The sequence below is a fragment of the Spodoptera frugiperda genome, chromosome 10 (assembly GCF_023101765.2).
Source record: "Spodoptera frugiperda isolate SF20-4 chromosome 10, AGI-APGP_CSIRO_Sfru_2.0, whole genome shotgun sequence".
Classification (NCBI taxonomy): domain Eukaryota; kingdom Metazoa; phylum Arthropoda; class Insecta; order Lepidoptera; family Noctuidae; genus Spodoptera; species Spodoptera frugiperda.
The window spans coordinates 7,965,935-7,983,181 of NC_064221.1; the positions used below are offsets into that span (position 1 = coordinate 7,965,935).

Genomic DNA, 17,247 nt, shown 5'->3' on the forward strand with positions numbered 1-17,247 from the left:
AAAAACCACATATTAAAAGAGATTAATTTTATTCGATCCTTTTTATTAATATTATGGTCACGTAGACCCTACTATGAAAATACACAATTTTATTATAAAGTTTAGTGCAATACGAAGAATGGGTATAAATAAATATTTAACCCATTTTTTGTCATTTATAAGAATTATAAGTTTGTAGTTTAAACTAATTATTAGTTCTCCAAAACTAAGTTAATTAAGTATTTTAGTATAAGCAGTTAAATTACTAATTTAAGTCTGAATCCCCTGTACGTATTAAACTTTCCCAAAAGTTCTAAACGCGTAAATATTGCTTATATTCACGCGAAGGTCTTTCAATGCTAAAATTAGGTTATTTAGGAGAAGTTGGGGCTGAAAGTAGGCTAATTTTTTAAACATATTTATTACATTAATAAAATTTACAACAATTTTTTTTTCTAAATCATATAACTGTCGGTTCTCAGTAGTCTCTTGTGTACTTTTTAATATGTGAATGTTTGGAATTATATTCTAATAGTAATACCCTCATTATTCCAGTCAAACATAACTGGAAAAAATAATAAATAGGCTCGACAAACAAAATCTACGGATGACGTCATAAATCCTACATCGCATATGTGAAGTTTACATGCCAATAACCATATGATAGACAATCCCAAAGAACAACTGTTGGGCAGAAAACCCGTCAGACACGATCACTTCACCTGGTCGGAGGATCCTCCTTTTCTTAGGAAACTTTACTCTCTGTTCCCTAAATCTGCATGAGATAAAACTCAGAAAAAGTCACAGTAAACAAATAAAACTATATTTCAAAACACATTCCAATAGTTTCAGCGGTTTTCAGCTTCAGCGTTTTCCTTATCGATGACAGCTATCAGTTCCTGTATGGCACTGGGCTCCAACATAGTGACTGGCTGGCCTCTCTTGATTACTGCAACCTGTAGATAAATATTACCAAGTCTGCTATTTTAAGGGACTATTATACAACAACTACTTTATTGTCCATGGCTGTGTCCGAGCTAAATAATTATAGACCTAAACCTTTCTCAGAAAATCCAATATCTTCACTATAAGTAGTATGTATGTATATATTATAATATGTAGATAGTATATGTATTGTTTTTATGTAGGTTTATTATGTTTCTATATTATTTAAATATATTTTGGTATATGTTTGTGTTAGAAAGTATATTGTATTTTTTTCTCTCCTTGAGCTTTTATTAATTTGCTTGGTCCATGCACCTACCACTGGTTCTTCATTGCATCACCTGTAGGTTTGGCTGGTAGAGAATGCCTACGGCATTAAGCCCACCTAGTGTACACACTCATGTGCATGAAGAAATAAAATAAAATAAATAAAAATAAATATCTTTTGGTGAAAAATACGTCTCGTAGTTTTTAAGTTTATCGCGTTCATAAACACAGATGCGAAAGGGATATAGACAACGGATTGAGGACTCGAGTGTCGAAAATGGTTACTTACTATTAGTCAACTTTAAATGATCTAAACAAATGTTAAGCCTGGTCTGGGTGTGATATTGTGACGTATTATGAAAATGGCACAGTGGGGATACGTTCAAAATCTTGAAACAAAATAAGTTTTCTATTAACAACTACAAGTCTTAATAAAACGCAGTAGGGCTATAGGTAGGTATGTAACCACATTGCACTTATGTAGTTAAATTTAACTGCAGTAGTAACGAGCTAACAGATTTATTTAATTGCCAACAAATGCTCTAACTGAGTGCAGTTCAACAAGTCAGCTGCGTTTAGTCAATTTGCGAATGACTTTCATTTCATTGAAAAAACCTTTGAGTTTCTTTATAGGATATCAAAGCAATAAAATCGCTTATTTTTCTGTTTTAAAGATGAATTATAGTTACTATCGAGTATTTGGGAATAGGTCAGCCATCGTGTAACAGTGAAACTAGTAAGGTTCTTGTATTTTTATGCCTGATGGTAAGCAATCGCCGCCGCCCATGGACACTTGAAACACCAGAGGCTTTACAAGTGCGTTACCGGCTTTTTGGGAGTTAGGAATTTAAGGGTTGTTGGGGAATCGGAGGAATATAGTTACTTACTACGAATATTATACAAGAAAAATAATCTAGATTTATAGAGCAAACAGTTATGGGTGCGTCGAGATTTGGAGGAACTAATGAACATGTGGAGAACGCGTAGTTCTCCACATGATCATTAGGTGGCGCTGTCAATCCTACTCTGATTTTGTATTAAATTTCCATCTAGTTATTGGGTATTATATCAAGCAGTTGTAGAACTACTTACATCCAGATTCCTCTGTCCAGAGTGCACTACTTCCAGTATCGTTCTGATCGCTAGTTTCATGGCGGCGTCATCATTTTCCACCGCTTCCTCGTTGTAGTACTTCTCTAGATACTCTCGAGCTGTCTTATCATATTTGCCTGTGGTGGTTGCCTGGAAAAGGAGCGATTCTGGAATAGCTCTAATGCAGGTTTTCCCAAACTATAGGTTGCGACTCATTGGTGAATCGCAAGCGAATTTGTAATGGGCTTTGTCTGTAGAAACCAACCAACCATTCTATATTTTATTTTTCATATTGGTAACGGTTTAATTCCCCGAAAGGGGTGTCATGAATTTTGGAACTTAACGTTACGTGAGTAAGCTGATAACATAATAATTAATTTAGTATGTCTCACGAAAGTTACAATAAAATTATAAAAGATAGGTTGCAGTCCAGAGAATTTTGGGTACCACTGCTCTAATGGTTAAACAAATCAAATCAATTTTATTTGCAAGAAAAGTGGTATACACATAGTACAATATTTTTTAGATCTTCACATATCACCAGGTAAGACATGAAAATGTTTAATAACCTAAATTATTAATTAACATTTATCCAAATTATCTACCTACTTCCAAACTAATTACTATAATTACAAGATAATTATATGATTATCCGTCTATTCACAATTCACTATAATAAACATGAAATTTTGAGTTTAACTATTGGAAAATTAAGAATATCAGTTTCGCATTGATATTGCAAGGATAATGCACGGAAAGCGGCTTTGTTTTCGTCTTCGATGTTTATCAATAGACTTAACTCACGAAACGTACTTCTTTTCTCTATCTCTCAAAAATCATTCGTAGTTTCCTGTCCGTGTATTTCCGAAAATGCATACCTTCTTTTTTACAATACGACGGTGGCAAGAAATCCCACGGCTCTGTGTAGTTGGTACCGTTTTTATAATACGACGGTGGCAAGAAAGTTCACGGCTCACCTGATGGTAAGTGGTTACCGTGGCCCATGAAGGCTTGCAACACTTGGGGCATTACATGCGATTTGCCAGCCTTTAAGAAACCTATTTACTTCCTTCTGGAAGCATCCCATTTTGTAGCATACTGGGAAAACCTTAGCAGAGAGTTCATTCCACAATCGGAGGGCCTGTGAGAGGAAATTCTTCTGAAACCGAACTGTACCGGACCATTTGGGCTCCAATGTGTAAGCGTGAACTTCCTGTTGATGGTGACCGGTGCGATGATAGAAAGTCCAAGCTGTTTTCCTGCCAATAAACTTATTCTAACAATAGTCTCTTCCAGCCTTCCTTCAAATTCCTAAGACTCTGCAGCTTACCTTCCACTCATAATAAATCCCAGAAGGCTCAGTCTGGAACAGATGAGGCTGCCCATCATAGTCGAACCCTCCGACCAAGCAGGAGATACCGAACGGCCTCCTCCCATTACTCTGCGTGTAACTCTGTTTCATCTCGGCTATGTACCGCGTTATATACTCTATGGAAACTGGGTCTTCTACTGTCAGGCGGTGGGATTGGCACTCTATTTGAGCTCTGTGGATAAAAAGTTGGCTTTTGGAAATATCTATATCTTACTTTGATATAACCAAGAGATTGATATAATCATGACGATTAAGACCCTTTCCTAATGCTTGAGGGGTTCAAAACCTACCAACAGCAAAACGGCTGTTGATGGTAATGACTTAAATAGGAACTTTAAAGTTGGTTTTGAACGTGATCGAAAGAAGTGCTATTTAAAAAACAAACACAAGACATTCTAGTTCTTTTTAAAAGATAGATAAACTGTCTTAAATGGACAAACCTTGTGTATAAAATTTCGGTATACTAAAAGAAATAAGTAGTTCAATAACGTTACCTGGATATCAACACCCTAGCATCTGCCCTCAAACCAGCAAACGCCAGCACGACATGATCATCCAGTGGAACAATCTTCTTCTCCGTTCTCTCATCCTGCAGCTTTTCTACCGACTTCCTCTCAACTGCTAATATAATAACATTTGGACCTCTAATGCCCACCACTGGGGACCCCTTCCTCACTGCCTCTTGGGCATACTGGACTTGAAGAAGCTGCCCATCTGGAGAAAACACCGTGATAGCTCTATCATACCTCGCCATTGTTTTTTAAAATAAATAATTCAAACTAATGTAAAAATAACATAAAAAACTCGAAATCCTTTCGAAAACTTTCGCCATTGATTTGACGTTTCGCTTTTGACAGTTCGAGTTTTTTATTTGGTGTTGTTTGAGGCAAAGGTATGCAGTCATTCTGCCTTTCATTGCGAAAGTTTTACTTTATAACTTAAGTAAATCAATTATTCACAATTTAATATTTGACATGTTTGCATCTGTTTAAAATATTACAGGACACATTTGGTATTTAAAATTCCTTGCAGAAGTAAGAAATAAATTAATTCCACAGACAAAATAAAGCAACTCAATATTGTCCTCAAATTGCAGCTGAAATACCTTCATTAAATCAGTGTTGCCAGTTCCATATGTCTCGTGTACTCGTCGCGTTCGTTTTATTTGCACTTGACTCTGTCCCAGCGAGATATGACGACGTTAATGTTGCCAGCTGATTGATTTTATTGACTTTCCCGCGCTTTGAAGTTTAACAAATTGCGCAGAAGGTGCTTAATGGAATGCGAACTTGGTGTGTGGTGTGATCTTGGTGTTGCAAGTTACATAAATGTAATTAGCTGATGAAAAGTGTACTTTAAATATACCTTCGCGTTTCCTTTAAGAAATAGCAGTGGCGAGGCGCCTTGATACGTGAGCGAATATGTTACTTGCGACTTATTTCTTCTCTACTTAAAGGTTTCTCTGAGGTTCTTGATGTAACAGTATTTCATTGGTCTCTGGTCTGTTACTAGTTAGTGTAAAAGTCTAGTCTATAGCTAAGCAGAAGGCAATATTTTGCTTTTTGTTTTCATAATAATTGCCAATTTGAAAACCAAAAATCCAATTCAATTCTAGCTTAAGAAAAAGAGCACCTTTTCTCGACCAACAGAAAACTTGAAATAAATTCGAGAAACATCCACAATCCGATGGTATTATCAAGGTTGATCTCATAAAACACATTGGCTACCATATCCGTCGTCGCCTCTCGCCAAATTGCTCTCAAACTAGTTAACATACAAATTGCTAATGGCGACCAAGTTTGTACCGATCTTTTTTAGGGTTCTGCACACTTAATCATTATGGATCTTATAATCCTTACCTACCATTTTTGGGACGTGACTTCCAATGCATGGAAATGTCTATCCTTTTACTGTTTACATAGATATTGCCTGAAATATTTTCATAATAAGAAGCTACTTGAATGACACACAGTTTTCTGCAACCTGTAGTTTCGAGCCGGCCAATCAGTACGCTTGCTATAAGTTTGATTTGCGTTTAAAGTAATCGAAACGAGATGTACCTTTTATAGCCCCTGATACCTTTTACCCCTTCCCTAAATAAGAAGAAAGTTATCTTGTATGGTCCTTTTAATAAAAACAATTAGTAGAAACCCAACCCTAATCCCCTGTTCAAATATAACGTGCACAGCTACCACATTGATATAACTATCATTTTATCATGGTCTCGCTTTGTATTCTCTTTCCACACATTCGAAGATCAGTTTACACTGGTTTTGTATAGATTGATGTGTAGTGTACCTACAACTGGTTTCATCAAACCACATCTCATAGGTTGACAGGTTTAATTAGAATTATAGTTTTGTTAATCTGTTCCGGAAATTGTAGATGATAAATAATATTTATTTAGAATAGGTGCTTGATTAGTCTTTCTAGTCAATTAATAATGATTTATTTCTTTGATAAATTATTATTATTTAATGGTCTCTGGTTAATTTTGTTTATATTTGAAATTGTCTTTTCTAGTTTGTCATTCAGATTTGTTTTGTTTAGCTTTTCGCCCGCGGCTTCGTTCGCTCAGAAACATGATTTATCTCAGATAGGTCTTAATTCTCTAAGAAAATGGGGATGAAAAGTATCCTGAGTTATTCCCTGAAAAATAAAATTTCGACATGACATCATATTAACAGCCTATAAGTGGTCAATAGTGACTAAAGGCCTCTTTTCATAAGGTTTGAGCATTAATCACCACGCTTGCTCGATACGGGTTAGCAATTTCAAACTTATAATTAGAAATTATAATTAGAAATTATAAGTTCCCTCACGATGCTTTTCTTCACCGTTTGTCAGTGGTGTCTAAATAATCTTAGAAAGTACATATGTAAAACTCGGAAAATGTCTGTATTTGTCGTTGGTAGGTTTCGAAGCGGCACTCTCACGCATAAGAAGCTGACGTCTTAAACCATCGGGCCACCACGACACCCAATTCATATAAACTTTCCATTGGTGGTATTTAATTTTTTCTAATTGGTCTATTAATTTTGAAACCAATTTAGTGCAAACAAACAAACATGAATGTTTTGTCATTAATCTTATAGAAAACTAGCTACTTCCGCACGGTTTCACCCATTCTGCTTGGCTCCTTTTAGTCACAGGGTGATATTTTATAGCCGCCTTTCTCGATAAATGCACTATTCAACACAAAAAGAATTATTCAAATCGGACCAGTAGATCTGGAGATTAGCGTGTTCAAACAAATAGACAAACTCTTCAGCTTTATAATATTAGTATAGATTTTATAGATGCTAGCTAATTTTATGTATACATATTGGAAATGTTGATATTTTTATTATTGACTTACATTGTTAATCATTAAGATTTATTTTGTTTCTTTATTAGATTATTCCGTTAGTCTGTTTTTAATAGAACCAATCAAGGAACACGAATGTAGTCATGAATGTTGTTCTGTGTCAATTATAACTGCCTCGTTGGTCGAGTGGTCGCAAATGCGACAGCTGGGCAAGAGGTCTCAGGTCGATTCCCGGGTCGAGAACAGTATTACTGGGCATTTTTCGATAATTTCTCAGTAGCACGGAATTGGTCCTTTTATTTCTTGGTTCGTTGGTCCTTTTATATGGGACTCATAACACAAATGGTCAACTTATACACTGTACATTGTATAGCAGCATTACGTGCCATAATGCGTACCTCTGCCTACTCCTTCGGAGAAAATAGGCGTGACGATTTATTTTATAACTTCGGATAAAAAAAAACATCCTCGAATTAATTTTAACGCTTATAACGTGACTAATTAATTACTGAAATTCAGCCCAGTCCGGGTGACTAACTGCTGATAACGAGAACAAGTAATTTACTTAGAAACATCTATAAATAAAAGTGATACGCTTAATGTCTTTCTAAGTATCCCACTCAGAAACAGATGGACTTATTAGGATATTTTTAAAATACATTTCTGCGACATCTAATCATTGTCTAGCTTTTTTCTCCTATTTCCTTTCTAATTTTATTATTTTTTCTCGCTCACTTGTTTCTTGTCAATACTATTTATTAAGGGAGGAAAAAAATCCAATGACTTTTCTCGAGAAGGGGGAGGAGGGGTAAGAGGGAGTGTCAGACTTTTACTTACCAAAAACATCCCGTTCCTACTCCTACTTTTCGAGCCGAGGCCCCGGTAAACCCGCAGCTCCGAATCAGGCATCAGCCCTACTGGGTCCCATCTGTTCTTGTAAATACTTAGATCCACATAATATTGACATTAATACTTACATATTATGATCTTTTTCTTTTAAAAGTATACATAGAAGAATAGATCTACTCTATAAAAAGTTAGATCTCGTATCAACTATTTTTCTCCAATTTTTACTACCAACAGACCTCTGACTTCATATATCATTGACCAACAACGTACGGTACACACAATTCAGTTATAGACAGACATAAAATCCAGAAATAAGAAAAACGACCTCTATCGGGTCAATCAATATGTACATTACAAATTCTATTTTTCCACGTTCTCAACGAAGGCTCACAATTACATAACATTATGTAGAATTCATTCATTCATAAACCCAATGTACCACATGATGTAACTTGTTTGTCGAGTAACCTTCCCATCTACTCATGCCCTTAACGACTAACCGTGAAGTTATTTGCTGACCGTGGGCGCAGTGGGGGCGAGCATTGCCAAATATGCAGGTTTGATGCCCGGCTGATGTCATCAGTATCGATTCTAAATGAGCTCATAATGTTGTGTCATTTGGTGAATGAGAAGATTTTGGCATTTTAGTGGTGAATTGAGTTGTTTTTGAATTTCTTGTTAAATATTAACATTGTAATTTTTAGTCTCGATACCTAGGTACCTACTCTAGAACAACATTTTTTTTTTTTGTAAACATTAGGATTACACTAGGATTTTCTCCTGTGTCGTGGGTGCGGCTACAAACATACAAATGACATTCAGACCCCAAACAACAATATATGGATCACACAACGCGGGAATCAACCCCCTAAACGTTGTACACGGCAGCTAGTTGCCCAGCCACCACGCCAACTGTGCAGTCATCATGAATGATTGTTTATTTCCAACAGGTTAAGCGAAATTACACAATTATTTAACAATTATGACTAGTTATGGTATGATTGAACAGTGGGTGAGGTTATTGACGTGACGTCATTATTTTAATCATCATCATCATCTTCAGCCTGTTTATGTCTATTTCTGGACGTAACGTGCTAAAATCAAGACAATCTCAGTACAAAAATTATACAAGTAGATATATGCCAATGCACGGTAGACTCAAATCCCAATTAATCAAACGCGTTTTTATAATTCTATTATATAGCAATGTCTTTTTTTAAGGGGGAAATTCATCCAATGACTTGTCCTGCCTTGAGTGAGACGAGAGGGAGTGTCAGATCCTTACTGACTAAAAACCACCCTGTTCCTACTCCTGCTTTTCGAGCCGGAGCCCCGATAAACCCGCTAGGTAGCCCGCAGCTACGGATCAGATATACCGATGTCTAGGAAATAACCACCAATCCATTAAAGGACGATAGGCTTATAATACTAATACATTTTTTACCAGCACAGATTGAATGCTACAAAAAAATATCCATCATTAATCAAATCCTGACCTTTCTCATTGGTGTAACGGTATTTAAGAAAAAAGTACGCGACATGTCGCCCCGAACTGTATCAACATAACACATAACAGCACTTGGTATAATCGGTTAGCCAGTACCTACAACTGCGAGTAACTGTCTTCGGATCACCAACTTATTTGTGCGGGTGGCAGGATTTGGAACTAAAAAAGTTATGTCTGCAAAATTGAAAAAGCCAAAAGAAAGATTAATAATGTATTTTCTCTAATCATTTTCTGTCTTAGTTTTTAAACGTTTTTAGTTTAAATTACTTATACGAGTACAAATTTTAATATTATAATGTAATCACATAAACAAAAAATTAAACGTTACAAGTGTATTGATAAGCGTAAATACCAAAGTCTCTGTCGTGTTTCACGTTGAAGTCTAAAGAAGTTTCTTATAAAAAGAAAATTTGGAAAAGTTATCAAGAACAAGAACCCCCAAAAACTACCCTTTTTGATGTAAGTAAACATGTCAAGACCATTTTTATAATATGCAAGACACGTGTTTGCTCTTTCTGGATTTAATTCAACACTAGCGCCACCACCAACCGCAAATCATAAGTTGGTATTTTCTTACAAAGTTCGTTAGTTTTTGCCGCGCTAATCTCCTGTCCATAAATGGCCGCCCAAGTGACCGATTTGGTGACGAAAAAAATATTTATAGCTACGCCAGTCATGTTTTTGTGGGTGTCAGTGTAACTTCTGCCTACGACAACAACCTTATTACCATGTGGTAGGGTTGGTCTAAGGAAATGTTCAAATCAAGAGTGTTGGCGCAGTCGAAGGCAATTTGAAAGTGATATTTTTTTAGATATGAATGTTCTGTCATGTTTAGGATTTTTTTATGGTAACTATAAGCCGTTAAACGAGCACCCGGATCACCTGATAGTAAGCAATCGCCGCCGCCCATGGACAGTCGAAACACCAGAGACGTTAGAAGTGTGTTGCTGGTCTTTTGGGGGTTAGAATTTATGTGTTGTTGGGGAATCGGGGATTGGGATGATTGGGAAGAGGGTGTAATTCGGCCTCCGGTACTCACTCATACAACAAAACATAATGCAAGCGTTGTTTCACATCGGTTTTCTGTGAGACCGTTGTATCACTCCGGTCGAGTCGGTATTAAATATTTTTGTCATAGGCAAATAGAATACCAGACTGTGTAGGTAGCTAACAACTGCTACTAAATTACTATTTTTGGTACAGGAAAAAAATCAAATATAACAAAATAACAATAAATAATGCAACACTGCGCAGCATGACCAAATTTTAGGAAAAACAACACCTTTATTATTTGTTACGTTTTCCTTATTATTAAATTAAGATATAACATCATCGACAGGTCCTAACAGTCCACTGCTGGTGCTTGGACCTGCTTTAAGAGTGGTTTGTTGTAAATCGTAATTTTGTAAGTTTAGCTGGCGGGAGATCGCAGTTGAAGGTTCAAGTTTATCAGGAAGCGCTGCTGCCCGATATCTGTCAAATGTTTGATACGGCCTTACGGCCGAAATGATTAATTCAGGGCTTAGCAGGGATTCCAACCACTTCATTCAGCGTGAATTAACTAACCGATCAGAGCGCCGAACGCGCTGTCCTTTCATTTACGTTCAACGTAAAGCAAACTCGTACTGATCTCAATCCAAAATCTGAGGATTAAAATCGATTTTTATGGAGTTTCTGTCAAAAACGGAGGTATCGGTACATATCTGTATCGAAAAAATCTCTTGGTTTTGGAGATTTCGGCTTTTACAAAACCACGAAAAGAGTATGAACACATATGTATTCTACTGGCCTCACCACACGGCACAGCTTTGAACTATGATACAATATAAATTATACTCCTTATAAGGTGATCTCGCACGTGATAATGCGAATATCCTCTGCATCACACGAGAGGTCCGTAGTGATGAATATTTAGATCACTGAGTCTTGCAATGTACTGCTCAAGGTGTGAAGCGGCGCCAGCGGCCATCGTTGTGCATAACTTATGTTATTCATAAAGTAATCAATGAATGAATGTCTTATTTAATTGTCTATTAGTTGGTAATGGTTGTGAACTCAAATGTTAAGCGTCACTATCTATATTATTTGGTAATGGCCTGAATTATTTTTCCATTTCTAATTATTTTCCATTCAAAATCTCTGAAATCTTCTTAATCTGGATTCTTCTGGATACTAAATGAATCCTTCTGGGGTTTTGATATAAAAACTACATATATAAATAATTTAAAAAGTCACCGTTTTAATATCTATAGGGTATTTCGAGTTTATAATTTTGGGTAATGTTATGAAGTTTGGTTTTCATTGTAAGCTTCTTTGTAGGGGTCAATACAACAGGTGGTTACTAACAAAAGCCTGACCAAAAACCGATCTCACACATTTTCAGAAGTTAATTTAGATACTCGATAGTGCTGTGACAGTTAATTCTAGTTTGACAAAATAATAGTGCTACATGCCCTACAATTTACAGAACAAGTGAACGGATTAAATGTAAGCCAAGCAAATAACTAGTTTACCATTTAAGTAGATGTAATAAACCGATCGAGATAAACAAGATATTCTGTCCGCGTCGTAAAATATTAACACAATAACACTTTATGCACATGTACTTTGAATAATTAAACTTTAGTACAGTCGTGCGCTACTGGTTGATATTGTGATTAAAGGTACCAGTAGCACTAGCAGACAAGAATTAAAGCCTGAGTGACATAAAACTACAGTAACGCCATCTGTTATCAATGGAAAGAACTTTTACGTGCAATGAAAGTAAATACAATCTTGTAAAAAAAGAGGTCGTGTTTTCTTGTCCTTAATTTTCGATTAGAATTACACTATCACACTAAAGTTATAAATGTGTGTTTGGATGTTTGTCCGTCAATCACGCTGGAAAAACTTAACGAATTTTGGTATACAGACAGGATATGAGCTGACATGGCTGATAGGATTTTTATCCCACAGGAACTCGGGCGAAGCCGCTGGCAGAAGCTAGAAAGCTTTCAACAGAAATGAAGATCTTATTGAATTTTCACCTTAATAAAGCCTTTTTCGCTTTATAAGACACAATAGAAAACATATTGTGTCTCGCGTGGATCTGCGTTCAGCATACCAAGGGTTAAATGGACAAACATTTTTATAGACTTCATATCTTCATTCATTCATAAATGGTATTATAACCACTTCACATCTACATCTAACTTGACCTTATTAACTTATAATGCATGTTTCATACAAAGGGCAGTTACCCACCTGCTGTTTCTGTTCCCCTAGTACAACTGCGCGTACGGACAGCTGAGGCAGATAATATCTAACTAAATGTGGACCATTCTGTACTTATGTTTGTCGGTATTAATGTTCATACAAATTGATACATTTTTTTTTACCTACTTTTGATTAATTAAAATATAATAATTAATATGCATCTGTATAAGTTCATTTCAATCGTGTGACAATTGTTATACATAGGTGTAGAAATGTTTTTATATTTAACAATATTTAGTTTTACATTTCGAGCGAGCGGGTAAAGCTTTTTTCCCCACAACATTACAGTTCGGTTCTCTGATTGGTTGGTTTATTCGAGCCGGCTAATCAGAGCACCTAACGCGCTCTCGTTTCGATTACTTTAAACGTAAAGTAAACTCGTATTAAGTGTACAGATCGTAGTAGTAACTTCTCATGTAAGAAAAATATTTGGCGTATGGCAATATTCTCAACACTTGCAAAAACTTTTTTAATAAAAAGTATACCTAAAATATATGTACTTAAATTCACATACTTTTCTCACCACCTGTACCTCCATTCAATCACAGTGCGATATTACAACACCCTTTGTTAGGATCTAGGTAACTGTGTAGGATGCCTAGTTCTATGACTGATGATCAGTGATTATCTGTGACAGGTAGGCTTTGAATTAATGGTCCTGGAGTATGAATCATGTGGCGTCAGGGTGCGTTCTGAGATACGGTTTTGGTAAATACAAAATTGCTAGGTGAAGACAGTTTGTAGTCTTTGAAATTTTTAGTCCTGCAGGGGATTAAAATATGTCCTTAAATTGCGACTAGCTACCGAGGGAGTATCTTCTAGATTTTCTGTGACCTAATTGTATTCTACAACCACCTGCCGATTGTGAGAACTATGGCATACATTTTCTCATGCAGGAGACCTTTTGCTAGTCTGGTGCACGCGTCACTTGATGTACGACCCTCCAAGCTCTGCAATCTCTCTCTCTCTCTTCCTGTCCTCTGCGAACTGTCAGGCTGGTCAGGTTTTTTTCAGCATCTAACCAACGGGATGGTGTATGGTGATCAAGTCCACGTAACCGAAACATGTTTTGACTAGTGTCACGCCTCAATCCTCATGGTTTGGACAAAATTATGAATGGTTATGTCTTAGATATCTTTCCTAATACGAGAAAAAGAATAAATATTTAGTCACAATTTAAAGCATGTATATCTCCTGAAAGATAACTGTTTGAGGGAAATCATCCGCTAAGCGTCGGTCACTAGTGACTGACGTGGCGGTTAACGTGTTAATCAAATTATTGTCCTTAAAGTCACAAATACCTCAACAACAGCAAAGCTCATAAATCATTGATATTACGACCATCCCACGACACTGTAAAACTCCTATCTTAGTTAGTTACAAGCAAATCTACTAATTTAGGCACAAACTCAAATGTAAATCAGATCATCTTCCTAAACAACTTATCAGTATTGACTATTTTTGGAAAATTGATTTATGACAAGCTTCCATTTTGTCACGTAGCATTAAAAATGACATAATCAAAGCCTTTTTATCCTCCGAAAGATGGAAGTTAAATAATGTTCTCACTTTTGCGAGTTTAGCACAATTGTTGAGCAATAGATGTTTTTTTTTTGGTTTTGGATGCTATTTGGAGACTTACGAATAGAAAAGCATTATTTACCGTTTTGTTTTCAAGCTAGCAGTATTGGCAAAATTGGAGCTAGGAAAAATGCTCAATGATTAGTAGAAGTCTGACGTCTGACCGTCTTGTTACTATGCGATCTATTACAACACTTAGCTACTTCAGCGCGGTTTTACTCACTTTGCTCGGCTCCTATTGATCGTAGCGTGATACTTTTTAGCCTATAACCTTCCTTGATAAATGGACTACCCAATACAAAAATATTTTTTCACAAAGACAAAAATTGCCTAACTAATGTCTGCAACATTTGTCTAGAGCCTATGATGATCCACTCCTGGACTATGGGACTCTTCGTCATTTAAAAACGTAGTTTAAAAGATTTATTTATCAGAGAGGACCACCGCCTTCTCTGTTAAATACCTCTCTCTGTTCACATTTTTTTTGCCATCAAACTACACCTCCATTCACCCACTTAAAGCTACTACAACTTCCCACCCTCGACTTCCTTCCTCCTTCAGACGGTAGTACCTACCCAAGGTCTGACAAATATGCTAATAGGCCCATAGTCCCATTAGGCCTATCTGTCACTAAGTCCTGAGGAATGTTGGCGATACTATTATGGAGTGCGTAGGATACCCGTAGGCGCGATCGACAATGATCCGCCGACACCGAATATGGTGCAGTTTTCTTTAATGAGCTTGTTCGTGTGGTAGGGGTGGGGCAGAAGGTCCATTACTTGGGTAGGGAAGGAAGAGGTGCATGTGATTTATAATGGAGGGGTTGCCCCAGATATGTTATAAGTGGTATAATGGTGTGCATTAATTGTGACTTATTGATTAATACATTAATCGAATCCCCAAGAACTTATTATATTACTGACCAAAGGAACATGAATTGTAGTAAAAAAAAAACTTTTAATTAGTCAAAGTTGATTACAATAATATTAAAGATAAATGATAAATGATAAATGATAAATGATATTTATTTTGCAAATAGGTTATAAAATAACACTTTTACACGTCAATCTTTTAAATAACTAGATGAGGCCGGCCATAGATACCTTTGGACTCCAGATGTATGATCATGGGCATATCATAGGATTAGAACCTTATGAATTTGCTTATGGTTTATCAATTCCCTTTATCAATACTGGACATATTATTCTGGCTAATCTAGATAATAATATAACCTGGGAAAATAAAGACTTCAAGAAAATCTTTACATGCAAAAGCATTTTTGCCTATAAATAATTCAGTTTTCTTCAAACAAAATCACTAAATTCACTTCCAATCAATAGTTTAACCTTCTGCATTAACATACATAGTGTGTGTTATCAAGTGTTGAGTGTTTTCCAAGTGTCCGTATATGGCGACGTGGTTTATTGTCATTTTGCATGTAATTTGGCATGTATTGGCTCGTTTCATTATAAACTAGAGATAAATGGTTCTAGATCAATGGGTAGGATTTATGGGATGAACATATTTAAAGGATTTCTTTAAGATATACCTAATGGATATTTGTTAGAAGATTTTTATTTGAAACTGATACAAGCTTCTTATGGCACACCAAAGTTGTTTCGCCTTGCATACTTTTGCTGCGTAAATTTGTTATTTTTTTCGTACATTCATTCAACAATAACAAAGAAATAGTGAAATTGGTCCGGTTGTTCTCGTTAATTGTTATTGCGCATAGTATAGTAACACGTTTAACGATTCATTATTGTATCATAAAGCAGATGTTATAGAAAATAACGTTAAGAGGTTTTGGAGTAAAACTTGAATCAAGCTTAAAATAATTGTGTCTCAAGTAACCATTTCGTTTCATCACACTATAAATGTGAAAGTTTGTTAGTTTTGTATGTTTGTCCGTCAATCACGCTGAAACTACTGACCAGATTTTGATGAAATTTGGTACACAGACAGAGTATGAGCTGACTTGAGTGATAGGATTTTTATTCCACGGGAACACGGGCGAAGCCATTGGCAGAAGCTAGTAACCCATGATCATAGTACCAAGATCGTATTGTTTTAACCATAAACCCTAACTTGCTCATAAATTATTGCGATCCCTATTAGTTACAGGAAACCGAATCATTTATGTTATCCTTACCCATGCCTTATACAGCACTAATACTAATAATACCATAAAACATCCAACATACCCTAAACCAATGTGGTAAGGTCTAATATGGCTTAGCACGTGTATTTCACCTTAGTTCAGTTTACGGGAATCATAAAATACTAGAAGTGCTAACATTCGCAAATAGAAATGGTGTGAATGACCTCTAATGTTGATTGAATGAGAAATTATATGCTGAGTTCGCCGCTAGGGGCGCTGGTGATGTTTTTAGTCACCTGTGTAGATCTCGCTAGATAATTTGGCATAGGTTTTTCGAAATTCGTGATAGATATTCTATAGCAATAAAATGCTACGATCAATAGAAGCTGAGCAGAGAAGTGGTTTCTGATAAACCTGAACGTTTTAAACTGCGTTTCTAACTCGTCTGTCAAGCTTGAAGACTATAGCAAACCCTCTTATGTAGAGGAGACCCGATGATGGTAGCTGATACTCCAGCAATGGACTGTCATGGGCCGTTGATGTTCATAAAAGACTTTATGATGCTGCGGCCACACTAATGGAATAAGCCATTGATTATGGCGATAATTGTTATTTGTACGAACATTTAAAATTCATAATCGTCGTAACAATGTAACCAAGAATTGTATTGTAAATCTGATTGAAAAAGAGTAACCTATGGAGAATCTTGCTCGTTCTTCTCCATAGGAATCTACACTTTGGAACAAGCAAATAGAGCAACTAGAGGACTGACTGACAGACAGACGTTATTAATATTATTATATTTGCTTTGACGTTCAAAAGTGCCTTCCTGGTCTATTTGAAATAAATGATTTTGACTTTGACTTTCTTCATTTGTTTTCGAAGCATAAGAGAGCATAGGCATATTCCCCAGCATAAGGGTCACCGTATCGCCTCGAGCCGTTCAGAATGGTTTGTATTAAACTCCCTACTGCAACGCACACTAATCGGAA

The 17,247-nt window shown here is 36.2% G+C and overlaps 2 protein-coding genes across 4 annotated transcripts in view; one reads left to right on the forward strand and one right to left on the reverse strand.

Annotated features, from left to right (window-relative positions):
• Positions 1-17,247, forward strand: part of LOC118277469 (microtubule-actin cross-linking factor 1) — a 323,764-nt gene that overhangs the window by 63,201 nt on the left and 243,316 nt on the right. The window lies entirely within an intron of this gene.
• LOC118277473 (proteasome subunit alpha type-7-1-like) lies at positions 787-4,527 on the reverse strand. Its single transcript, XM_035596289.2, has 4 exons — positions 4,150-4,527; positions 3,614-3,827; positions 2,284-2,433; positions 787-935 (listed from the first exon to the last, which is right to left on the reverse strand). Exons 1-4 carry the CDS (start codon positions 4,407-4,409, stop codon positions 828-830), a joined length of 732 nt encoding a protein of 243 aa, XP_035452182.1. The 5' UTR covers positions 4,410-4,527; the 3' UTR covers positions 787-827.